General features: G+C 45.9%; 2 protein-coding genes across 2 annotated transcripts in view; both read right to left on the reverse strand.

Moving 5' to 3' along the window:
• Nucleotides 1-13,532: 13,532 nt before the first annotated feature.
• LOC147120524 (uncharacterized) lies at nt 13,533-23,718 on the reverse strand. Its single transcript, XM_085986569.1, has 2 exons — nt 17,965-23,718; nt 13,533-14,928 (listed from the first exon to the last, which is right to left on the reverse strand). The coding sequence occupies exon 1, from the start codon at nt 22,419-22,421 to the stop codon at nt 21,120-21,122; it is 1,302 nt and encodes a 433-aa protein (XP_085842695.1). The 5' UTR covers nt 22,422-23,718; the 3' UTR covers nt 13,533-14,928; nt 17,965-21,119.
• Nucleotides 23,719-25,984: 2,266 nt separating this feature from the next.
• Nucleotides 25,985-26,826, reverse strand: part of LOC147120525 (uncharacterized) — a 44,047-nt gene continuing 43,205 nt past the window's right edge. The window contains exon 4 of the mRNA XM_085984231.1: nt 25,985-25,988. Coding sequence (XP_085840357.1) covers nt 25,985-25,988 — 4 coding nt within the window. The remainder of the gene's footprint in view (nt 25,989-26,826) is intronic.

The raw sequence follows: 26,826 nt of genomic DNA on the forward strand, positions 1-26,826 counted from the left end.
AAGGTCTTCTGTTTGTGTCTTTTTATGACATGTAAATTAAAACTCCTCAACTAGGGTGATCTATGCAATTCTTATTTACTTGAGCTGGTTGCAACACAGAATCGTGTCTCCTGTGTTTCATTTGATGTCATTTTTACAAAGGCATATGTTTCTCAATTTTCTGTGTTTCTTTCCGAAATGTGATTTAGGACACCTTAACAGGGTGTACCATTGTGTTCTTTCCAAAGCTGCAGACGTCAGGAACCTGTAACCTTCTGTTTCAATAAGGCTATTGATTCAGTGTCAACAACTTATCTTATCTCAATAGCCTGTATGCTGTTTACAGCTTTAGATTGTTGAGGCTTCCAGATTTCCAGACCGAGTATGTCATGCTTTAATAAAGTCAGAATTCTTTTATAGAATGGTGTATTTTTCTGAATAAGTATATTGCTTATTCCTTCACAGGCCAAATGGCCTGTTTCTGTGCTGTACATCCTATGTAATCATATGTAATCCTATGTAAACTTATTGAGGGAGAAATTCGTGTGGTTTGCACCACACATTAGCGCCACGAGATGACGCTAAAACGGCATTGAGAGCTTTAACGGCAACTGATGCTGGTTCCAGCACCACAAGCCATGTTGGTGTTCCTGGTAGCACTGCCGCTGAACGCAATCGCCAGGGACCTCACCATCGTGGACATCGTGATATCAGTGAGTGTGCAATGCACACTTGATTCCCGATCTCCCAACTTCGTTACAGCCAATGAACTTACGGGCTGGAGAACACGACGACTGCTTCAGGTGGCTTGCAGCAGCAGGAAGCTGGCTCCAGCAATGCTATCTAAAGGGATCATCACCAATCACTCGGACCGGACAGGTTTTTGAAGTTTGAGTGGCTGTGTGCTACTTCCTGCTACTGGAAGAATTTAATTATTAAGCTCAAGGTTCTTTGGTATCAGGGAGTGTTGTGGCAAGTACAAAACACCATAATTATTTCTGAAAAGCTTCAAACTACAATACTTGCTAAAAGTCATGGGGGCTGTACTGACAGTGGACCTCGCCCTCCAGGATCTACAGCAGAGGGAGTGGAGGCAGCGAGATAGTTTGTCCACGATTGGCTCATCAGACTCCGATTCACATGAAAGAAACTCCAGAACCCCGTAGCTCACCACATCACCATCACACAATTCCTGTCTCATGACATATCACAGCATCCACCTGGGCGCAAAGGTGAAATGAGAGAGACCACAAAATATTCCAAACACAATTAATAAATGTACCTATAAACATATCACACATATCACATGAATTCTAATAACTAATGATCATTGTGCCTTCCATAGTTGAATAGCTGTCACTGTGTGCATGGTGTGAGATGTGGGTGTGAGTGTTGCTAGGTAGAGATTGTTGGTGGGTGAGTCTTGGGGTGTGGTGCATTGAGCAGTGTGTGAAGCTTGTGGTACAGATGGTGATATGTAGCATTTGTTGAATCCTTCACTCACCCTGACCACTCGTGTGAGGTCATTAAACTTCTTCCTGCACTGGATGTGGGTCCTGGGGCGCACACTGCTTCCCGTGATGTGGTGTGCCATCTCCTTCCACATGGTGCGGCAGACTTGTGGTGAGGGCCTCCTGCCAGTTGCCAGGTACAGGACCGCCCGCCTTCTCTCCACTGCTAAAACCAATGCTTCCAAAGCTTTGTCGGAATATGTCTGGGCTTTCTCCCTGGGGCAGCGATCTGCCATCAGAATTTGTAATTAAGTGCTACTTCATCTTGATCTTCTTGTGGTTGTTGAGGCAGCTGCACACCCAACAATGCTGAGAGTGAGGTGCTGCAGCATCAATGAACCTCCCCTTTAAGTAGTGAAAAAAGCCTGTGGCAATCATTACTTGTGTTTAGATTGCCCCTAATATAGGTCCATCTTTTCAGTATTTAAACAATGACCTTAGGTTCTTAGACGAGAATCATGATAGCAATCATTTTACTGAGGAGTGAGGCTGAATTTTGTGTGCAGCCTAGATGATTTTAGAATGGCGCTACTTAACCATTTTTAGCCTAAACACTGCCCATTTCTTGGCTATAACAATTTTCTAGCCCATTGAGGTTGAAATTGATCTTGGCCAAAAGGAAAAAATGGGCAATAGCGAATCGACAGCCTGTGGAAGCCACTGGAGCAGGGTGTAAAACAGGCTGCCAATTCATTATCACCCATTTTGTGGAACCTCCTAAAACCAATTTCATCCCCACTGTGCCATCTAGATAATGCCAACCTATAACCAGCTAACTCGCCTTTCCATTTGCCTTTGGTCCAGCTAATGCCTGCTCTGCACTCTTCAACTCAACAACAGCATGGTTGAGATCAGGATCTAACCACATGTGGAATTGTGTGAAATCTAAGATATAGATTGGGCTAACCAAATTAGTAACAATACTGTGGAGGAGGAATTCCTGGAGTGTATACGGGATGGTTTCCTGGACCAATATGTCGAGGAACCAACTAGAGATCAGGCCATCTTAGACTGGGTATTATGTAATGAGAAAGGATTAATTAGCAATCTTGTTGTGCGAGGCTCCCTGGTTCGGAGCGATCATAATATGATAGAATTCTTCATTAAGATGGAGAGTGAAGTAGTTGACTCAGAGACTAGAGTCCTGAATTTAAATAAAGGAAACTACAATGGTATGAGGCGTGAGTTGGGTAGGATTGATTGGGGAATGTCACTCAAAGGGTTGACGGTGGGTAGGCAATGACAAACATTCAAAGATCGCATGGATGAACTACAGAATTTGTTCATCCCAGTTTGGCATAAAAATAAAACAAAAAATGTGACTCAACCGTGGCTAACAAGGGAAATTAGGGATAGCATAATATCCAAGGAGAGGACATATAAATTGGCCAGAAAAAGCAGTAAACCTGAGGATTGGGAGCAGTTTAGGATTCAACAAAGGAGGACAAAGGGATTAATTAAGAGGTGGAAAATAGAGTATGAGAGTAAGCTTTCAGGGAACATAAAAACTGACTGTAAAAGCTTTTATAGATATGTGAAGAGAAAAAGATTGGTGAAGTCAAGCATAGGTCCCTTGCAGTCAGAATCAGGGGAATTTATAATGGGGAACAAAGAAATGGTAGGCCAAATAAATAAATACTTTGGTTCTGTCTTCACAAAGGAGGACACAAATAACCTCCCAGAGCTGTCGGGGAACATAGGGTCTAATGAAAGGGAGGAACTGATAGAGATCAGTATTTGTTGGGAAATGATGTTAGGGAAATCGACGGGATTGAAGGCCGATAAATCCCCAGGGCCTGGTAATCTACATCCTAGGGTACTTAAGGAAGTGGCCCTAGAAATAATAGATGCATTGCTGGTCATCTTCCAAAATTCGATAGACTCTGGAACAGTACCCATGGACTGGCGGGTAGCTAATGTTACCCCACTGTTCAAAAAAGGTGGTAGAGAGAAAACGGGGAATTACAGACCGGTAAGGCTGACATCGGTAGTGGGGAAAATGCTAGAGTCCATTGTAAAAGATGTAATAGCAGAGCACTTGCAAAACAGTGACCGGATCAGACAAAGTCAACATGGATTTACAAAAGGTAAATCGTGCTTGACTAATCTACTGGAATTTTTTGCGGATGTAATTGGTAAAATAGATAAGGGAGAACCAGTGGATGTGGTGTATTGGACTTTCAAAAGGCTTTCGATAAGGTCCCGCATAAGAGATTAGCGTGTAGAGTTAAGGCACATGGGATTGGGGGCAAGGTATTGACTTGGATAGAGAACTGGTTGGCAGACAGAAAGCAAAGAGTTGGAATAAACGGCTCTTTTTCCGAGTGGCAGGCAGTGACAAGTGGGGTACCGCAGGGATCGGTCCTTGGACCCCAGCTATTCACAATATATATAAATGATCTAGATGAGGGAACTAGATGTAATATCTCCAAGTTTGCAGATGACACAAAGCTGGGTGGGCGTGTGTGCTGTGAGGAGGATGCCGAGAAACTCCAATATGATTTGAACAGGTTGGGTGATTGGGCAGAAGCATGGCAGATGCAATATAACATGGATAAATGTGAGGTTATCCACTTTGCTGTCAAAAACAGGAAGGCAGATTATTATCTGAATGGCAATAGATTGGGAGAAGGGGAAGTGCAATGAGACCTGGGCGTCCTTGTGCACCAGTCGCTGAAGGTAACCATGCAGGTGCCGCAGCCGGTTAAGAAGGCAAATGGTATATTGGCCTTTGTAGCGAGAGGGTTTGAGTACAGGAGCAAGGATGTCTTGCTGCAGTTGTACAGGGCCTTGGTGAGACCACATCTTGAGTATTGTGTGCAGTTTTGGTCACATTATCTGAGGAAGGATGTTCTTGCCATGGAGGGAGTTCAGTGAAGATTCACCAGGCTGATACCTGGGATGGCAGGAATGACGTATGAGGAGAGATTGGGTCGATTGGGCTTATACTCGCTGGAGTTTAGAAGAATGAGAGGGGATCTCATTGAAACTTATAAAATTCTAACAGGACTAGACAGACTAGATGCAGGAAGGATGTTCCCGATGGTTGGGGAGTCCAGAACCAGGGGTCACAGTCTAAGGATAAGGGGTAGGCCATTTAGGGCAGAGATGAGGAGGAATTTCTTCACCCAGAGAGTGGTGAACCTGTGGAATTCTTTACGAAAGAAGGCAGTAGAGGCCAATTCATTAAATATATTCAAGAAGGAGTTAGATATATTTCTTAAGGCTAAAGGGATCAAGGGATATGGGGAGAAGGCAGGAACAGGGTACTGAATTTGGACGATCAGCCATGATCTCATTGAATGGCAGAGCAGGCTCGAGGGGCCAAATGGCCTACTCCTGCTCCTATCTTCTATGTTTCTATGTTTCTAAGACTTATCACTGTGTCATAGGATGTTAACGTTCTGATATGTCACCAAAAATGTCATTTTTCTTCACAAATGTAGTTGGCAAGGGAAATAATCAAATAAAATAAAAGGCTGCTCTTGATTGATCTGGAAGTAAGCCAATACCAGTGTAATCAGTGCTTGGTAGCAGATGTATCTCTTCACAGGCATCGCCTTGGCTGATGTCACCAAAGTGTGCCTGTTTGAATTTTTAATATCAAATGGGTATCTCAGGAGTAATTAATGTCTACATTTTCAAATAACTAAATATTTCAAAAAAATTCCAAACACAAGGAACACATGCAACAGTAAGTACTTAACATTCAAAAGGGTAGAAATTGGTCCTCATTGCACCAGTTTCCCAGCCTCCCTATGGCTCAATGCCATACCATATAGTACATTTACCCACTCAGCCATTCAGGAGAGCCAAGAACCAATGAAATCTAAACAATTCTGACTAGTGGCACCAAGTTTAACTACTTTAGAAAGTCTAGTGGTCCAAATTGCAAATATAGTGGAAAAGTGGAGTCTGTCCAAACGCTCCCAAACCACATCAAAATATCAGGTGACCGGATCCAGCCTTCAATGTCAGCTAAGAGCAATAGTTTACCTGAAGCTGCAATTGGTGTATAATGTACTTACACAACGCAAAAAACAAAATATAGGTAGATTCTGGGAAGAAGATGACCTACTTGATGCATTTTGGGAGTGTTTGGACAGACTCAGTCTAAGTTTCACTCCCTGGCAAAGAAAATGGATGTGGAGATCTGTTTAATGACCAATCAAATACAGATCTCGGAAGATATATGGGTAGACTCTGAAACAAATAAACAAATCTTAGCAAAATACTAATTTTGTTGTATTCAGTCTGCCTGAAATTGGGGTGGAGATTGGCAACCACTAGAAGAGGTCATTCTTAAATTTTGCTATTATTTTAGGTTAATTAGCATTGCATAAATAATAATAAATAATGTGTGTCCTAACACAGTGAAAGCTTTTAGTGTCACAGTAAAAAGGATAAGATTACTTAAGCAAGATGATAGGAACACCACAGACATTCAGTTTTATAGCTCAAAACATTATTGTGTTGTTTAATAAGCCTGAACATTTGAGCAGTAAATTGCCAACCTGTGCGACAAAAAATATATCATCTCTACTGTTTAGCAGAATCCATTGTTTTGGGAGGTACAAGGATGTCACTGTCTAAATTATATTAGCGTGTTTCAGTTTTTATTGTTAGTATGTATTTTAATGATGAATGTTCTTAACGGTACAATGAAGGATTAGTGTTGCTGTCTTCTACAATGTTATTTTAAAATATAGTGTAACGGGAACAGCTTTGATAGAGCTTTGAAATTCTTTGAAATTCTCTGAATATTTCTGTCCCTGGAAAGGAACATTTTAGTAGAACTGTGAAATCACAAATAAGCACAGTAATCCTGTAAAATCCATGCAAAAGCTTTATTGTAAAGCAACCTTGCCTTAATTAAAAAATAAAGTACAAGAGTATTATTTACTTCTATTATGCACCATGGAAACACAATTATCTTAGAATGCTTGGTACCAACACTTTTGTTGCAGTAACCATTACACAGTTGAGTGCCTTGAAGAATTCTTTGATTGGTGGATTTGCTTTATGCTTTATTCATCAGTGTAGTGACTAGTTAGACTGCAATGAGTTTGTGTGCAAAATTCTGAATTTATACTTTAAATAGAATTTCACATGGAATTATGGTGTAATTAGGGCATTGCAAGGTGTAAGGAGCATGATTCATATAAGGTCCCAAAAGACATTCCTCCTTCATGCCTGCATAGTCTTTATTATCCAAACATTTGTGGAATTTGTTTAATTGTTTATTTTTTGGAATGTGCTATGTGCCTTTGATTCTCACATGAAAGGCTGAATTTTAATTTGGAGGCGGGTTGGGTGCGGGGGGCGGGGCAAAAAAATAGTTGGGAATCCCGGGAGAATGGGTTTCCCGCAGACCCTGCTGAATTTAACAGCAGGCCTGATTTGCATTTTAAATCTCTGTTTCCCACCCGCAGCCAACCAGATGGAGAGGCTGGCTGGCTGCGGGCGGGTAGACCTGCGGCACTAGACCGCAGAGAGGAGGGAGGGAGGGATCGGGTGGTGGCCAGGGGGTAGTTGGGGTCCGGAGAAGGATCGGGTACAGGGGAAGGATCGGGGCTGGAGCATTGTGGGGGGGGGGGAGGGGGAGAAGGATCAAGGCCAGAGCACCAGGGCAGGAGAGGGAGTCCAGGAGGTCGATCTGAGGCCTTGTGGAGGGGATCGGAGGTCTCATGGGGAAAGATCGGAGGGCTCGGGGGGAATCGGAGGTAAGTATAACGGCATTACCTCCTGGATCCAGCAGTCATCGCCTTACTTTAGCTGGCAGGTTCCCCGATGCCTGGGAAACCCGACCAGCCAGAGTTTGATTTGCAATGGTGGTTAAATCTGAGGCACACCATAGAAACATAGAAGATAGGAGTAGGAGTAGGCCATTCGACCCCTCGAGCCTGCTCTGCCATTCAATGCGATCATGGCTGATCATCCAAATTCAGTACCCTGTCCCTGCTTTCTCCCCATATCCCTTGATCCCTTTAGCCTTAAGAAATATATCTAACTCCTTCTTGAATATATTTAATGAATTGGCCTCAACTACCTTCTGTGGTAGAGAATTCCACAGGTTCACCACTCTCTGGGTGAAGAAATTCCTCCTCATCTCTGTCCTAAATGGCTTACCCCTTATCCTTAGACTGTGACCCCCTGGTTCTGGACTCCCCTGCCATCGGGAACATCCTTCCTGCATCTAGTCTGTCTAGTCCTGTTAGAATTTTATAAGTTTCAATGAGATCCCCTCTCATTCTTCTAAACTCCAGTGAATATAAGCCCAATCGACCCAATCTCTCCTCATACGTCATTCTTGCCATCCCAGGTATCAGTTTGGTGAATCTTCGCTGCACTCCCTCCATGGCAAAAACATCCTTCCTCAGATAAGGCGACCAAAACTGCACACAATACTCAAGGTGTGGTCTCACCAAGGCCCTGTACAACTGCAGCAAGACATCCTTGTTGCTGTACTTGAATCCTCTCGCTATGAAGGCCAACATTCCATTTGCCTTCTTAACTGCCTGCTGCACCTGCATGCTTACCTTCAGCGACTGGTGCACAAGGACACCCAGGTCTCGTTGCACTTCCCCTTCTCTCAATCTATTGCCGTTCAGATAATAATCTGCCTTCCTGTTTTTGCCACCAAAGTGGATAACCCCGCATTTATCCACATTATACTGCATCTGCCATGCATCTGCCCAATCACCCAACCTGTCCAAATCATACTGGAGTTTCTCGGCATCCTCCTCACGGCACACATGCCCACCCAGCTTTGTGTCGTCTGCAAACTTGGAGATATTACATCTAATCCCCTCGTCTAGATCATTAATATATATTGTGAATAGCTGGGGTCCTAGCACCGATCCCTGCGGTACCCCACTAGTCACTGCCTGCCACTCGGAAAAAGACCCGTTTATTCCAACTCTTTGCTTCCTGTCTGCCAACCAGTTCTCTATCCAAGTCAGTACCTTACCCCCAATCCCATGTGTTTTAACTTTACACGCTAATCTCTTATGCAGGACCTTATCGAAAACCTTCTGAAAGTCCAAATACACCATATCCACTGGTTCTCCCTTATCTATTTTAGCCCTTATCACCAGCCTTATTATAATATTTAAATGGACAACCCGCCTCCTGGGAATGGGTTGACTGACCGTCCCACACCCCGCCTCCGTTAAAATCGGAAGTGGACAGGTTGAAGGCGGGTTGGGGGTCAAGATTGAGTTTTTTAACACTTTAACCTCCTACCCGACCCCAACCCACCCATTTGTTTAGGTTAAAATCCCCCCCCCAAATGTTTTTAGCACAAATAACAAAGACGTATTTATATAGTGCCTTTAATGTGGAAAAACATCCCATGCCATTTCACAAAGATGTAAAGAAAAATGATGCTGAACCAAAGAAGGAGATTTTAGGAGGGATGAAAAAAAAACTTAGCCAAATAGGTCAGTTTCAAGGAGGATCTTAGAGGATGAGAGGGGCATGGAAAGGCAGAGAGGTTTAAGGAGGGAATTCTGAAGTGGAGCAAAGGTGGGGGATACACAGGAGCCCACAATCAGAGGAAAAGAGAGTTTCAATGGGGAAGGTTGTAAACCTGGAGGAGGTTACTGAGATAGAAAGGTGTGAGGTCATAGAAGGATTTAAACTCAAGGATGTGAATTTTAAATTTGAGGTGTTGAGAGACCAGGAGCCAATACAGGTCAGTGAGCACAGGGATCATAGTTGAGCTTGATTTGGTACAGGATCGAATATGGGCAGCAGAGATTTGAATGAGCCGAAGTTTATGGATGGTGGAGGATGGGAGGCCGGGCAGTTGCTCATTGGAGTAATCAAGTATGGACATAACAAAGGCATGGATAAGAATTTCTGCAGCAGATGAACTGAGGCAGGTGATATTACAGAGCTGGAAGTAGGTGGTCTTTGTAATGGAGACAATATGGGTTGAAAATTTAGTTCAGGGTTGAACCAGACAGTGAAGCAGTCTGGTTCAACCTGAGACATTGGTCGGGGAGAGGGATCGAGTCAGTGGCGAGGGTACGGAGTTTGTGCTGGGGGCTGAAGACAATAGCTTGGGTCTTCCCAGTGTTTAGCTGGGGGAAATTACGGCTCATCCAAGACCGAATATCAGACAAGCAGTCTAATAGCATAGAGGAAGTGGCAGGGTTGAGAAAGGTGGAGAAGTAGAGCTGCCATCATCATCATTATACATGTGGAAGCTGACCCAAGCCTGCACATGATGTCACCAAGGGGCAACAGGTAGATGAGAAGTGACCAAGATTGGAACATTGGGAGCTCCTGAGGTGACAGTGCTGGTGGGAAGAGAAGCCATTTTAAAAAAATGCTGTGGCTATGATTAGATAGGTAAAAGTGGAACCAAGTAAGGACAATCACACCAAGCTGGACATTGACGGGGAGGCATTGGAAAGGATCGTTGACCATGTCAAAGGCTGCAAAGAGGTTGAGGAGCCATAATACAGTATAGTCACAGAGAATATTGTTCATAACTTTGGTTAGGATTTGAGGGCTGTGGGAGGGGCAGAAACTGAATTGAAGGGATTCAACCAGGAAGTTGCAGGAAAGATGGGTACGGATTTGCAAAGTGACAACATATTCAAAGCCTTTGAAGCGGAAAGGGAGGTTGGAGATGGGGCAGCAATTAGCCAGGACAGGATTAGGGGTGGGTTTTTTGAGACAGATTACTGCAATGGTTTCAAAAGGGAGTGGGACACTGCCTGAAGAGAGGGAACCATTTACAATGTCAGCTAGCATGGGGATTGTGGGAGTGAAAGTCCATATTACCCGAATACCTCGCTATTCTTTCTGTGCAGTCTGTGAGACCAGCATATGCTGGGTTAAAAGTTCAAACAGCTTTCTGCTGAGCATGGGTTGTAAATTGGTAAAGGGGATTTGAGGAAAAGGATGTCTTCGGGGGAAAGATAATAGTAGGATGTGTAAGAGCCACTCAGCCACATCTGAATGTGTCAACTTGATAACTCTGTTTAGGGAGGGTAAGGTTTTATTGCGGCAATAAAACAATTAGAAGAATTGAGAGCCTGGCTGTTTAGTTTATGTTGTTTTTCTGTAGCATTTGTATGTATGTTTAATGTACCATGATTTATTGATAGTATGCATGGACTGTAGTGATCAAAGGGGAAAATGAGTATAAGAAATGTAAGGAAACATTGTTTAGCAGCTCACACTGGAATCAGATAGTGTGTGTCTCAGCAGTTAGCACTCACTGGAATTGGACAGTGTGATGTCTCAAAAGCAGCTTGTGCTCACACTGGTTTTGTGAAGTGTGTGTCCCAGCAGCTCTCATACTGGTTTGTGTAGTATGAAAAAGACTTGTGCACTCATACTGGTTGTGGATAGTATGAGGTCAACAAAGACCTGATCCTGCGTTACTACAACTGAGTGTGTATGTAGTCTGACGTTTAAAGCAACAAAATGAAAAAGAAAAAGAAAGCAGTCCAACAGGGACCATAAAGGGAAGTCAGGTGGTCTGGAGTTTAGTGGGAATCCATTGAGGGAGCAGAAGATTGGTCTCGTGGATGAGCTAAGCTTGGAGAGGGCATGGGGGAGAAACTAGAAAGAGAGAGATTGAGATTCAGAGCAACAGAGGCAGCAGAATGGATGGTCTCTATCTTGGTGATGAAGAAAACCATGAGCTTTGCATATTTGTTGTTAAAGGCGAGGGGGTAAGGAGGAGTTTAATGTGGTGGTTGTTAGTAGAGAAGATGTGTGTGGGGTTATCTTTACAATACCCCCCACCCCTCCACACACACACACTATCTGTATCTTTCTTATAAAGTCCTTGTGGGAGATAGCATTGTCTATGAAGTGGCAATGGTACTAATCCAAACAATGCAACAAGGCTTTCCACTTGTGTTTCCGTGCTGACAAGTATATTTTGATGTTTCCTTTGTTTTTGAGTTGTTTTCTATATTTAGATATGTACTTTTCAATCCAATATAACCAAGTTCAAAGACTAATCATTCATATTCATCTAAAAGCTATTCAGTGCAGTACTGAGGGAGTGCTTCATTGTCAGAGGTGCCGTCTTTCAAATGAGACAATAAACCAAGCCCATCTACCTATTTAGGTGGATGTAAAAGATCCCATGACACTATTCAAAGCAGAAGAAGGAATTCTCAGCGCCCTGTGCAACATTTATCCCGGAACCAATACCACCAAAACAAATTAACCTCTCATTTATCTTATTTGCTGTTTGTGAGATCTTGCTTTGGGCAAAGTAGTTGCTGTGCTTGCACACAAAATAACAGAGACTACACTTCAAAAGTAATTAATGGACTGTGAAATACTTTGGGACACCCCAAGGACATGAAAGCTGCTATATAAATGCAAGTTCTTTCTTTCCATGATATTACTCATGAGCTGAGGAAAAGGTCGAGCTGTGCATTTAGCGGAGCCAGGTGTGGTGGAAGGTGGAGGTCCGTTTTGGTAACCTACACTTCATCATAACCTTTACACTGGTAAAGAGTATGTGCATCCCAGCAAACATCTCGGTATTAAAAATCAGCACAATCTGTGGTGTAAAATGTGGTGCACACTAAGTATTTGTAGCTAGTAAAGTCTATCAAAATATGACTTTTAACTGGAAACAGAAGGCACGCTTTTCCTACTTACCTGTTGTGTTGGGGTACAAACGTAGCCTTCTGGTAACTCGCCCTAAGTAGCCATTCTTCATGTGTGAATATGGACATTGACTAATGGCAGGCTATATCCCTAGCATAAAGAAACAGAGGCCAATAGTAGTGCCTGCATCCCCTTCCCACCCAACTCACCATAGGATTCAATCTGCAGTATTTCAAATAGTGCATTTATCTAATGAGCTATCAGGAAGTTCCCGATATTTGTTTGTAATATTTATTTTTATCCATTTCAAACTTCAAAGCACTTTCAATGTACTCACATCCCATTCACCCCATTCCTGGTTGAGAAAACAAGCAGGCAACGTACTCATAGGGCTCGTCTCCCATAAAAAAAAATGTAATCCACTGATTTTATGCTGGGGTTAGTACTGGGGATTACTACATCTGAGGCACTTAGTGTCAGGATTAGCAATTGCCAGGTCAGGTATAACATGAGTAGGTGCAGAGCAAAGTTCATTCTACTCTTCCGGAATAATGTACCTCTGCTATTATCTTAGAGCGGCCTTTACTGCACTGGGAACCAGTATCACAGAGGAAACGTTGACCTGACAGGGAGTCTGTGATGTACAGGAGTTTCCCTGTGGAACCGACGGCCATCACAACCCGGGCGTGTCCCTCAGGCCCTGTTGTCCTTCTCGGAAACCGCTGGCCTGAGGAAGGTTTTTTTGGGGGGGGGAAAACTGCAGGGAGGACGGCAGCATCTGGCTTTCGCGCCAAAACGAGCGTGGTATGCACACCAGCCCACTGGCGGAGGGCTCAGCTTCACTCTTGTGGGGGATGGGCGCCTCGTGGCCGCACAGCGTTGTTGTGTGATGGTGAAGATTTTATCTGCCTCTGCAGCACAATCCGTGATCGTGGAATTGGCCAAGGCCGTCTGTACCGGTTCCGGTAGCTGACAGAGAAACAACTCTCGGAACAGAAAACATTCTGGTTCCGAGCCCAAGAGCGTGAGCATCTGGCTCATGAGCTCTGATGGCTTTGAGTCCCCGAGGCCGGGCATGGAGATAAGTCTGCGTGCGTGCTCCGACTTGGATAGACCAAAAACTTGCAGTAACCGTGCTTTTAAAGCTTCGTACTTGCCATCATCCGGTGGACTCCCGAGGAGGCTGACGACCCTTGAGGCCGTGGCGCTGTTGAGGGTGGAGACCACGTAATAATAACGGGTCGAATCCGCTGTTACTACCCGGATTGCAAATTGAGCTTCCACCTGGAAGAACCATGCAGCTGGTTGCTGCTCCCAAAATTGCGGCAGTTTGAGGGTGACGCCGTTCGTGTCCATGATGTAACCTCTACGAAAACCGTTCGAAGAGATCGGGGTCACCAATGTAGGAAAGGAGGTTTCTAGCTGAAGAATTGAGAGCGACTCAGAGGATCAAAAACAATAACATTTAATGAACAAATGAAGTTGTACAGTAAACTGCTGAATACAATGCAAATAGGTCTGGTCTGGTTGAAAGCCTCTCTAGGACTGCTAGGAGGTTCTGAATGCTGACGTCATGACGTTCTTCCCGCCATTGGCGGATCACGTGACTGGCGGCATGACGTCATCACGCAGGGTAAAGGGAAGAAGCCATAGTACAGTTAACAGATACATTAAAGGTGCAGCCCACGGTTGCACTACATTGCTGTTAAAGGAATTATCACCAATTGTCCTGAATCCCCTGGTGGCTCTGCCACAAGGTTATCCACTTTGGTGTCAAAAACAAGAAGGCAGATTATTATCTGAATGGCAATAGATTGGGAGAAGGGGAAGTGCAACGAGACCTGGGCATCCTTGTGCACCAGTCGCTGAAGGTAAGCATGCAGGTGCAGCAGGCGGTTAAGAAGGCAAATGGTATGTTGGCCTTCGTAGCGAGAGGGTTTGAGTACAGGAACAAGGATGTCTTGCTGCAGTTGTACAGGGCCTTGGTGAGACCACATCTTGAGTATTGTGTGCAGTTTTGGTTACCTTATCTGAGGAAAAATGTTCTTGCCATGGAAGGAGTGCAGCGAAGATTCACCAGGCTGATACCTGGGATGGCAGGAATGACGTATGAGGAGAGATTGGGTCGATTGGGCTTGTACTCGCTGGAGTTTAGAAGAATGAGAGGGGATCTCATTGAAACTTATAAAATTCTAACAGGGCTAGACAGACTAGATGCAGGAAGGATGATGTTCCTGATGGCGGGGGAGTCCAGAACCAGGGGTCACAGTCTGAAGATAAGGGGTAAGCCATTTAGGACAAAGATGAGGAGGAATTTCTTCACCCAGAGAGTGGTGAACCTGTGGAATTCTCTACCACAGAAGGCAGTAGAGGCCAATTCATTAAATATATTCAAGAAGGAGTTGGATATATTTCTTAAGGCTAAAGGGATCAAGGGATATGGGGAGAAAGCAGGAACAGGGTACTGAATTTGGATGATCAGCCATGGTCGCATTGGGTGGCGGAGCAGGCTCGAGGGGCCGAATGGCCTACTCCTAGCTTCTATATTTCTATGTTTCTCATCGGTTCTGGGGCAGGAGGGATCTGGTTAATAGTGATCACAATATCATTAGGTTTAAAGTAGTTAAGGAAAGGGACAAAGAAGAATCAACGGTGAAAATACCCAGCTGGAAGAGAACCAATTTCAGTGATTTGAGAAGGGATCGAGCACAGGTGGACTGGAAACAAAGATTGTCCAGGAAAACAGTGAATAACCAATGGCAGGCCTTCAAGGCTGAGATAGCTCAGGTACAATCCAAGCATATTCCCATAAGGATGAAAGATGGGCCATCCAAAGCGAGAGCTCCTGATGAGAAAGGATATAAAGGTTAAAATAAAACAGAGAAAGGAGGTTTACAACAAATGTCAGGTACAGAATACAGTCAAAAACCAGGCAGAATACAGAGACTGCGGGGGAAATTGAAACAGGATATAAGAAGGGCAAAGAGACAATATGAGAAAAGATTAGCAGGTAACATAAAAGAGAACCCAAAAATCTTCTATAAACATATGAAAAGTAAAAGGATAGTTAAAGGAATGGTGGGGCCGATTAGGGACCAAATAGGAGCTCATCATACGGAGGCAGAGGGTGTGGCTGAGGTACTGAATGAGTACTTAGCATCTGTCTTCACAAAAGAAGAGGATGAAGTTAATGGGCCAGAAATTCCAGAACGGGGCTTGCAGCGCGTGCAAGCCCCGTATTTGCACTTACCCCGCGCTCCTGCCGATCAGCTCCAGGGACGCCTGCACTTGCAGAAACTGAAAGAAGAATCCCGGGCAGCGTATGACGTCACGCCGCCCAGGAGTGCAGCCAGCGCGGAGCCAGGAGCGTGCAGTGTAAGTGAGACACACCCCTTGAGGTCTCAGTTTCACTGGACACGCCCCCAATGTTTCTGTCAAGCTGCTTTGCTTTTTTACATGCAAAGCAGCAGTTTAAATAGGTTTTTGGAAGTTTTTTGAAGATTTTGGTAACTTTTATAAAGTTTTTTAAATGTTTACATTATTTTGAGTAATCTGAAGTAGTTTTAAAGAGAATTAAAGCAATTTAAAGACTTTTAAAAGCCCTAAAAGAATTTTTTTAATTCCATTTATTTATTTAGCAATGTCGTCGTCACACGTGTCTTCACACTGTTCCCTTTGGGGAACTGTATGAAGTGGTGGAATGATTTATGGCCATGATTAACGCTCATTCCGTGACCGTAACCATCTTTGAACCAGCCATTAGGGCGGTTAGTCCTATGGCGGGAGGGTTTTACGGGCTCCCACAAGCTATACAAGGAGGGGGGGCCACCCACACCCACGGACGCAAATATCCCACTGGATGTCAACCCAGAATTTAGAGCCGGAGCTCCGACTCCACTTGCCGGGACTGTCTGGAGCGGGGTTCAAAACCCTACCCTGATCTGGCCCAGCGGCGGGGATCCTACCGCTATGACAAAGGCCCAATCCGATTAGCAACGTGAAATGGCAGCATAGGGCTCCAGTCACGGGGAGGGAAAAGGCGCAGGAAACGTATGGGTGTCACCTTTTGTGCGGAGTGGGCCTTTTGCGTAGCAGTAAGCATCCCCGCCGCTGGGCCAGAAGGAGTAGGGTTTTGAACCCCACTCCAGACAGTCCCGGCAAGTGGAGTCGGAGCTCCAACTTTAAATTCTGGGTGGACATCCAGCGGGATACTTGCGTCCGTGGGTGTTGGTGGCCCCCCCCCCCCAGATGGGTTGTGGGAGCCCGTAAAACCCTCCCGCCATAGGACTAACCACCCTAATGGCTGGTTCAAAGATGGTTACGGTCACGGAATGAGCGTTAATCACGGCCATAAATCCTTCCACCACTTCATACAGTTCCCCAAAGGGAACAGTGTGAGGATACGTACGATGATGACCTCTTGCGCAATGCACCTCCTTGGACCCTCAGTCGCAGATGCGAGGGGGCAAGTCGTGCAATTGTTAAATTTTTCATTTTATTGACATGTAAAATGTTGGCCCAGTAATTCCCTTCCAAATGCGCGAGTACGGTAGGGGTACTTACGCATCTGGCCGGATGAAATGCCGGTTTTCAGCATGCACAGTGCATGTGGGGAAAACCGGCATTTCCTGTCCTCTGAACGAAGGGGTTCAGAGGCAGAACGCGTGCGACTGCACAGGCAGCGCGTGCGCAGTATAATTCGCCGCTTTCATTAATGCTTTCAGTGAGGTCAAGTCATTACAACTTACGCATGAAAAAAGCATGGGTACAGTTGCTCCAGAGGCTGCGGAGGAAGATATTTATTATCGTGGAGCTTCTGAAAGTATGTATGTCTGTATATATTCCTTTGTGTGTTATGTATATATTCCTTTACTTATGTGTATGAATGTATTATTTAATTATGACTTTCAGAGAAAGTAACTTATTGGAAAATCATAATTAAAAACATACATTCATACATATTAGTAAAGGAATATAAAACATACATACATATACGTAAAGGAATATATGTGGACATACATACATAACTCATTCTCACATTCCATTCACACAGCCACAATTGCTCCTTCTACCTACCGTTCTGAAAACCCTTTTTAAAAAAAAATTTTTTTAACTTTAAAACTTACTTAAAATTTCTTAAAATAACTTCCCTCCCTTTCCCAAACAAAAATATTGCATTTCAGAAGCTCCATGATAAAATATATCTTCCTCCGCAGCCAATGAACAACTTTACACTTGCTTTTTTCAAGTGTAACTTCTAAGGACTTAACCTCACGGATTTCATGATGAAATCCACGAAGTTCACTGCACAAGCACTGCCTGTGCAGTCGCACGCGCTCAAGGTCTGGAAATGCCGGCGTTCCCCGCATGCGCTATTCATGCTGAACGCCGGCATTTCCAACGGCCAGAAGCATGAGTAAGCCGACCGTACTCACGCTTCTGGCCTGGAATTTCTGGCCCAATGTCGCAGTAGAGGAGGGGGGAGTAGAGAAATTGGATAGGATAAAAATAGATAGAAAGGAGGTGCTAAATAGGTTGTCATCATTCAAAGTTAACAAGTCACCTGGTCCAGATGCGATGCATCCTAGGTTGCTGAGGGAAGCTAGGGTGGAGATAGCAGAAGCTCTGACCACAATCTTTCAATCTCCCTCAGATATATGGGAGTGGTGACAGAAGACTGGAGGATTGCAAATGTTACACCCTGTTTAAAAAAGGGGAGAGGGATAAACCTAGTAACTACAGGCCAATCAGTCTAATGTCAGTGATGGGTGAACGACTAGAGACCATTGTCAAGGACAAAATTAATTCTCACTTGGAGAAGCATGGGTTAATAAGAGGCAGCCAGTATGGATTTGTTAAAGGTAAATCGTGTCTGACTAACCTGATTGAGTTCTCTGATGAAGTAACAGAGGGTTGATGAAGGTAGTGCAGCAGATGTTGTATACATGGACTTTCAAAAGGCATCTGATAAAGTACCACATAAGAGACTTACTCGGAAAATAGAAGCACAGGGAATTAAAGGGCTGATGGTAATTTGGGTATATAATTGGCTAAGGGAGAGGAGGCAGTGAGCAGTGCTGAGCGATGTTTTTCTTACTGGAGGGAAGTATACAGTGGGTTCCCCCAGGGGTTGGGATTAGGACCATTGCTTTTTTTGTTATATATAACTGACCTGGACTTGGGTATAGGTGTACAATTTCAAAATTTACGGATGATACAAAACTTGGCAACGTAGTAAATAATGAGCATAGTACAGGGTAGTAGCAGACTTCAGAAGGACAGAGACAGACTGTGAAATGAGCAGACACAAGGCAGATGAAATTAAATGAGGATAAGTGTGAAGTGATGCACTGTGGGAGAAACAACAGGGAGAGGCCGTATAATCTAAATGGGACTATTTTGAGGGGGTGCAAGAGCAGAGGGGCCTGGGGGTCCATATTCACAAATCTTTGAAAGTGCCACAGCAAGTTGGTGAGGCGGTTCAGAAAGCGTATGGGATACTTGGCTTTGCAAATAGGGCCATTGAATACAAAAACAAAGAAGTTACACTAAACCTTTACAAATCACTAGCTAGGAACATGGGACGGGAGGGGGCCATTCAGCCCCTCCAGCCTGTTCCGCCAGTGAGATCATGGCTGATCTGCGACCTAACTCCATTCACCTGCCTTTGGCCCATATCCCTTAATACCTTTGGTTAACACAAACCTATCAATCTCAGATTTAAAATTAACAATTGATCTAACATCAATTGCTGTTTGCGGAAGAGAGTTCCAAACTTCTACCACCCTTTGTGTGTGGAAGTGTTTCCTAATTTCACTCCTGAAAGGTCTGGCTCTAATTTTTAGACTATGCCCCCAGTTCTAGAATCCCCAACCAGCGGAAATAGTCTCTCTCTATCTGCCCTATCTGTTCCCCTTAATATCCTGAAAACATCGATCAGATCACACCTTAACCTTCTGAATTCTAGGGAATACAACCCTAGTTTGTGTAGTCTCTCCCCCGTAACTTAACCCTTGAAGTCCGGGTATCATTCTGGTGGACCTGCGCTGCACTCCCTCCGGGGCCAATATATCCTTCCTGGGGTGTGGTGCCCAGAACTGCTCACGGTACTCCAGGTGTGGTCTAACCAGGGTTTTGTACAGCTGCAGGGTTTTGGCCTCAGCTGGAGTCTTGTGTGCGGTTCTGGGCACCACACTTTTGGGGGGGTGTCAGGGCCTTGGCGGGGGTACAGAGGGGGTTGGCCAGGATGGTACCAGGGATGAGGGACTTCAGTTATGTGGAGAGATTGGAGAAGCTGGGATTGTTCCCCTTAGAGCAGAGAGGGTTAAGAGGAGACCTGATAGAGGCGTTCAAAATGATGAGGGGTTTTGATCGAGCAAGTAGGGAGAAACTGTTCACTCTGGCAAGTGGGTCGGTAACCAAAGGTCACAGACCTGTCGCACTCACACCCATCATAATGAAGTGTTTCGAGAGACTGGTCCTGGCTCACATCAAAGCCAGTGTTCCCGCCTCTCTTGACCAACACCAGTTTGTCTATCGTGCAAACAGATCAACGGAGGATGCAATCACAACTGCTCTACACTCTGCACTGAATCACTTAGATGGTAGAGACCTACATCAGAATGCTGTTCATAGACTACAGCTCAGCATTCAACACTATCGTCCCCAACAAGCTGGCCACCAAACATCGCACTCTTGGCCTGAACACTTCCCTCTGCAACTGGACCCTGGACTTCCTAACAAACAGACCCCAGTCTGTCAAATTAGGTAACCACACCTCCCCCCCCTGACCCTGAACACGGGGGCCCCACAAGGATGTGTGCTGAGCCCCCTCCTCTACTCCCTCTTCACCCACGACTGTGTGGCTGTTATGGTTCCAACACCATCATCAAGTTTGCGGATGATACCACGGTCGTAGGCCAGATCACCAACAACGATGAGTCAGCCTACAGGGAGGAGGTCCAGCATCTCGTGAAGTGGTGCGCCGATAACAACCTGGCCCTTAACATCAAGAAAACCAAAGAAATCATTGTGGACTTCAGGAAGTTTAAAGGCAGAAGTCACACCCCCATCCACATCCATGGGGCTATGGTGGAAAGGGTGGACAGCTTTAAGTTCCTCGGAGTCCACATCACGGAACACCTCTCCTGGTCCCTCAATACCTCCTCTCTGGTGAAGAAGGCCCAGCAGCGCCTATATTTCCTAAGGAGGCTGAAGGGATGCAACCTGTCACCCCTGATCCTCTCTAACTTTTACCGCTGCACAATAGAGAGCATCCTGACAAACTGTATCACAGTATGGTATGGCAGCTGTAGCTACTATGACCGGAAAGCCCTGCAGCGGGTAGTCAAAACTGCCCAACGCATTACCGGCACCCGGCTACCGACCATAGAGCACATACACTAGAAACGCTGTTTACGGAGGTCACAGACCATCATCAAAAACCCTACCCACCCCAGCCACAGTCTGTTCGCCCTCCTGCCATCTGGGAGACGCTACAGATGCATTCGCACCCGAACGACCAGATTTAGGAACAGCTTCTTTCCCAGGGCTGTCATCCTACTGAACTCCACAAATAAACTCTAAAGCCTGCACATCTGCCAATGCACTTTATTATGGTTATGTTTATGTTAATGTATTACAAGACAAATGAATGTTGAATGTTTAAATGTCTTAATCTAAATGTACACTCTCGGGAGCCGCAAGCCTACATTTCGTTGTACTGCACTTGTGCACTAACAATGACAATAAAGTTGATTATTATTATTATTATTATTTAAAATAGTTGCTAAAAGAACTAGAGGGAAATGAGGAGAATTGTTTTCACACAGAGGATTGTTAAGGTCTGGAACGCGCCATCTGAGAGGATGCTGGAATCAGGTTCCACAGGAACTTTCGGATGGTAATTGGACATGTACTTGTAGGGGACTAGTTTGCAGAGTTCTGGGGATGGAGCTGGGGTTTGGGACTAAATTGGACAGCTCTTTCAGGGAGCCGGCACGGACACGATGGGCCGAGTCACCTCCTTCTGTGCTGTTAGATTCTATGATCAGTGTGAAGACGCTGGTGTCCCTTAAGGCTCTTAGAGCTTTTAAAGCTCTTCCCACAGTCAGAACATTTAAAGGGTCTCTCGTCAGTGTGAACAAGCTGGTGTGACAGGAGGTGGGATGACCGAGCGAATCCCTTCCCACACACGGAGCAGGTGAATGGCCTCTCCCCAGTGTGGAGGAGCCAGTGTCTCTTCAGCTCCTCGGAGCTTTTAAAGATCTTTCCACAGTCAGAACATTTAAAGGGTCTCTCGTCAGTGTGAACAAGCTGGTGTGACAGGAGGTGGGATGACTGAGTGAATCCCTTCCCACACACGGAGCAGGTGAACGGCCTCTCACCAGAGTGAACTCGCTGGTGTCTCTTCAGCTCCCCGGAGCTTTTAAAGCTCTTCCCACAGTCAGAACATTTAAAGGATCTCTCGTCAGTGTGAACTCGCTGGTGTACCAGCAGGTTGGAGGGCTGAGCGAATCCCTTCCCACACACGGAGCAGGTGAATGGCCTCTCCGCAGTGTGAACAAGCTGGTGTACCTTCAGCTCCTGGGGGCTTTTAAAACTCTTCCCACACTCCGAACATTTAAAGGGTCTCTCGTTAGTGTGAACTCGCTGGTGTACCTTCAGCTCTCTGGAGCTTTTAAAGCTCTTACCACAGTCAGAACATTTAAAGGGTCTCTCATCAGTGTGAATTCGCTGGTGTACCAGCAGGTTGGAGGGCTGAGCGAATCCCTTCCCACACACAAAGCAGGTGAACGGCCTCTCACCAGTGTGAACTCGCTGGTGTCCCTTCAGATCCCCGGAGCTTTTAAAGCTCTTACCACATACAGGACAGTTAAACGGCCTCTCATCACTGTGAGCTCGCTGGTGTTGCTTCAGATACTGGGGGCTTTTAAAGCTCTTCCCACAGTCAGGACACTGAAATGGTCTCTCGTCAGTGTGAACAAGCTGGTGTTCCTTCAGATCCCCGGAGCTTTTAAACCTCTTCCCACAGTCAGAACACTGAAATGGTCGCTCGTCAGTGTGAACTCGCTGGTGTGTTTGCAGGTGGGATGAACAAACAAATCCCTTTCCACACACGGAGCAGGTGAACGGACTGTTCCTGGTGTGACTGCGCCATTGAACTTCCAATGCAGGCGGGGAACTGAATCCCTTACCGTCGTCCCCACCTTTACCCGGTTTCTTCCCGGTGTGACGGTGCACGTGTCTCGCAAGGTCAGGCGATCGGCTGAATCCGCGTCCACACACTGAACACGTGTGCAGTTTGTCATCGCTGCGATCGCTGCTTTCTCCTTCCATGTGCAAAGGCCGATGATATTCAGGTCCTGATGAATCGAGCGACTCTGTCAGATCTTGACGTGATGTTTGGTCTGAGCTTCCCACCTGTAACTGCTCTACTTCTATAACCTTGTAAATTGAGTTCAGAAAAAGATCAGAGGCAAACTGTTGTTTAATTTTCCCCTTTCTGACCCTAGGGGCAGTGAAGCTGATTTTCAGGCCCCAGCTGCTGCACAGGTTGGTTGAAAGGATCAGCAGTAATGGCGGCTGTAATACCTACAAGCCCCCACACTCCAGAAAGCGCTCTGTTGACTCTGAGTCCCGCGCATGTGCTCATGGCCCCCGCGCTCTCCCTCCTGCTCCACAATCGACCGTACCGATCAGTCTGCAACGGGCATGCTCAGCGCACAAAACCCCACGGTTGGAACATCGGGCGCACATGCAGTGCCGCAACATCTGGCACGTGTGCGCAGCTCAGGTGGGGGCGAGTCGGTGTTTCGCCTCAGCCGCCAGGGAGGTGCGCATGCGCAGGTCGACCCAACATTCTTCCTGTCAGCAATCACTCCCTCGTTTCTTTAATAAAAACAGAAACTGCTGGAAATACTCAGCAGGTCAGGCAGCATCTGTGGAGAGAGAAACAGAGTTAACGTTGCAGGTCGATGACTCTTCATCAGAACTGCTTGTTCTTTAGTGTCAGCTGTGACTCAGTTGGTAGCACTCTTGCCTCTGAGTCAGAAGGTTGTGGGTTCAAGTCCCGCTCCAGAGACTTGAGCACAAAAATCTAGGCTGACACTCCAGTGCAGTGCTGAGGGAGTGCTGCACTGTCGGGGGTGCCGTCTTTCGGATGAGACGTTAAACTGAGGCCCTGTCTGCCCTCTCAGGTGGATGTAAAAGATCCCATGGCATTATTTCTAGAAGGAAAGACTTGCATTTATATAGTGCCTTTCATGACCGGTGGATGTCTTGAAGTGCTTTGCAGCCAATGAGGTGCTACAATGAAGTGGTCACTGTTGTAATGTGGGAAAGAGCAGGGCAGTTATCTCCAGTCTCCTAGCCAATGTTTATCTCTCAATCAACATAAAAAAATAGATTATCTGGTCATTATCACATTGCTGTTTGTGGGTGCTTGCTGTGCGCTAATTGACTGCTGTGTTTCCTACATTGCAACAGTGACTACACTTCGGGAGTGCTTCATTGGCTGTGAAGCACTTTGGGACGTCCGGTGGTGGTGGGGGGCGCTATATAAATGCAAGTCTTTCTTTCTTCGATAGCAAAATACAGCAGATGCTGGAAATCCGAAATGGCAATAGAGTGCTGGGGGGGCACAGCGGGCCGGGCAACATCCGTGGAGAGAAAAAATATTTTTTCTCTATTTTTTTCTCTCCGTGGATGTTGCCTGGCCTGCTGAGTTTTTCCAGCATTTTCTGTTGTTATTTCTTTCTTCACTGGCCTCACCAGTGACCTCTTCTAGCTGATGGTTGATTGACAGCCGAGAGTTCGCGCATGCGCACACGGAGCGACGGCTTGGGCCGAGTCCAGCACAGCGACCCCTCCCGGTCACCAAGGGTAATAACCGCGCATGCCCAGGGGAGACCAACACCCTCCCCCACTCGGAGCTGCGCATGCGCATTCGATCCTGTCGGACGGAGTCGGCGCGGGGCATTCCGGGAAAGGCCTTGGTGTCGGTTCCAGAGTCGCGATCGGTGACGCAAAGTGAGTTTTCTCCGCTCCGATTGGGTGGCGAATCGCGCGGGGTGGGGGGAGGGTTGGATCGGGAGAGAAATAGAAAAACCTGAGAGTCCGCGAGGCCCCGGACCGAGCGGCGTCAATTGGACGGTGCACGTGATCTCCTCGGGGACACGTGACCCGGGCCCACGGCCTGATTGACGGGAGTTTCCGACCAATAGGGAGCGAGCGGGGCGGGGCTAGCGCCGGCTGATTGTCCGATCCGCAGGGCAGCGAGTTTCTGCAGTTCCTTGTTCAGGGTCCGGGGCCAGGGGAAGCGGTGGGCCTTTATTCCCCTTATTGGACACAAGGCTCTTTGTCTCACAACACACTGGCTCAGGTTTTAATAGAGACTTTTTAAATTCATGAATAAAAGCAGATAAACCTCGTGCTTCTGTAGAACAAACTTTCTAATATTTTATAGAATCATAGAATGGTTACAGCACAGAGGGAGGCCATTCGGCTCATCGGCCCGTGCCGGCTCTCTGCAAGATCACTTCAGCTGGTCCCACTCCCCGCCCTTTCCCCGTAACCCTGCAGATTTCTTTACTTCAGGTACTTGTCCAGTTCCCTTTTGAAAGCCGTGATTGAATCTGCCTCCACCACCCTTTCCGGCAGCGCATTCCAGATCCTAACCACTCGCTGCGTGAAAAAGTTTTTCCTCATGTCGCCTTTGGTTCTTCTGTCAATCACCTTGAATCTGTGTCCTCTGGTTCTCGACCCTTCCGCCAATGGGAACAGTTTCTCTCTATCTACTCTGTCCAGTCCCCTCATGATTTTGAACTCCTCTATCAGATCTCCTCTCAACCTTCTTTGCTCGAAGGAGAACAACCCCAGCTTCTCCAGTCTATCCACGTAACTGAAGTCACTCATCCCTGGAACCATTCTTGTGGATTTTTTCTGCACCCTCTCTAAGGACCTCACTTCCATCATAAAGTGCGGTGCGCAGAATTGGACACAATACTCCAGTTGAGGGCGAACCAGTGTTTTATAAAGGTTCATCATAACTTCTTATCTGAACGGCAATAGATTGGGAGAAAGGGAAGTGCAAAGAGACCTGGGTGTCCTTGTGCACCAGTCGCTGTAGGTGCAGCAGGCAGTTAAGAAGGCAAATGGTATGTTTGGCTTCATAGCGACAGGATTCTAGTACAGGAGCAAGGATGTCTTGCTGCAGTTGTACAGGGCCTTGGTGAGACCACATCTTGAGTATTGTGTGCAGTTTTGGTCGCCTTATCTGAGGAAGGATGTTCTTGCCATGGAGGGAGTGCAGCAAAGATTCACCAGACTGATACCTGGGATGGCAGGAATGACGTATGAGGAGAGATTGGGTCGATTGGGCTTATATTCGCTGGAGTTTAGAAGAATGAGAGGGGATCTCATTGAAACTTATAAAATTCTAACAGGACTAGACAGACTAGATGCAGGAAGGATGTTCCCGATGGCGGGGGAGTCCAGAACCAGGGGTCACAGTCTAAAGATAAGGGGTAAGCCATTTAGGACAGTGATGAGGAGGAATTTCTTCACCCAGAGAGTGGTGAACCTGTGGAATTCTCTGCCACAAAAGGCAATTGAGACCAATTCATTAAATATATTCAAGAAGGAGTTAGATATATTTCTTAAGGCTAAAGGGATCAAGGGAAATGGGGAGAAAGCAGGGACAGGGTACTGAATTTGGATGATCGGCCATGATCTCATTGAGTGGCGGAGTAGGCTCGAGGGGCCGAATGGCCTAGTCCTGCTCCTATCTTCTATGTTTATGTATTCAATTTCCCGGTAACTCTAATACCAGATATAAAAGAGGGGAGAGCTGTGTTTAATTCAAAGTGTCCCCTTGGAGATTCTCTGAGTGAAGGAACTGGTCAGCTTGAAATTCGAATGAGAAAAATCAGTGAGAAATTTCCAATTAGCAGATTTTGACCATAGAATCAATGGTTACAGCACAGAAGGAGACCATTCGGCCGGTCGAGCCTGTGCCGAAACAGCGTAGCTCATCAGGACGGGGATTGAACCCGCGACATTGGCGTTATTAGCACCATGCTCTAACCATCTGAGCAAACTGACCAATATCAACTCCCACAGGGATGGGGAATTCTAGAATAAGAAGGAACCGGTCACGATTTGAAAGGTATTAAAGTATTCGAGGGGCCCTTCCATTTGGGATCTTTCTTTATTTTGTCCATTCGAGGAGTTAGATAACAGACTTCCTCTTGTGAATGTAGAGCTGGATTATTGGGCCATGATGTGTTTCCTTGTTGATCTTCTGTTAAATACATTTCCTGAATTAATTTAAATATAAACCAGGTTCTGAGGCGTGATGCTCTATTCACACATCGAAGGTGAGAGAGATGCTGTGGGGCACACGCTAAGTCCAGTCGCTGAAAGTGATTAACAGACTGGGTTTTGTGTTTAGTGATCCCGGGCATGTTACCGATACCTTCCCTGGATACCAAGGCTAGGAGAGGCACTCTAGAAGGTTTGGGTAGCTGGATCTTGTCCATGAGAGTAACCGAAGGTATGAGAACTGAAGTAATCTAGACTTAGAAAGGAGAAAAGGCCCAAAAATGGAGCAGTCTGTAACAGGACATCAATTAGTCTCCTGTTATCTTGGAGACATCAAGGACTCAACACACTGTGTGTTGGAAACAAAGCTGATTTATTTGGCATATATCCAGAAGATTAAACTCCAGCCCAGTTAGGGAGT

The sequence above is a fragment of the Somniosus microcephalus genome, chromosome 4 (assembly GCF_052327205.1).
Source record: "Somniosus microcephalus isolate GS21.2 chromosome 4, FLI_Smic_1.0, whole genome shotgun sequence".
Lineage (NCBI taxonomy): Eukaryota > Metazoa > Chordata > Chondrichthyes > Squaliformes > Somniosidae > Somniosus > Somniosus microcephalus.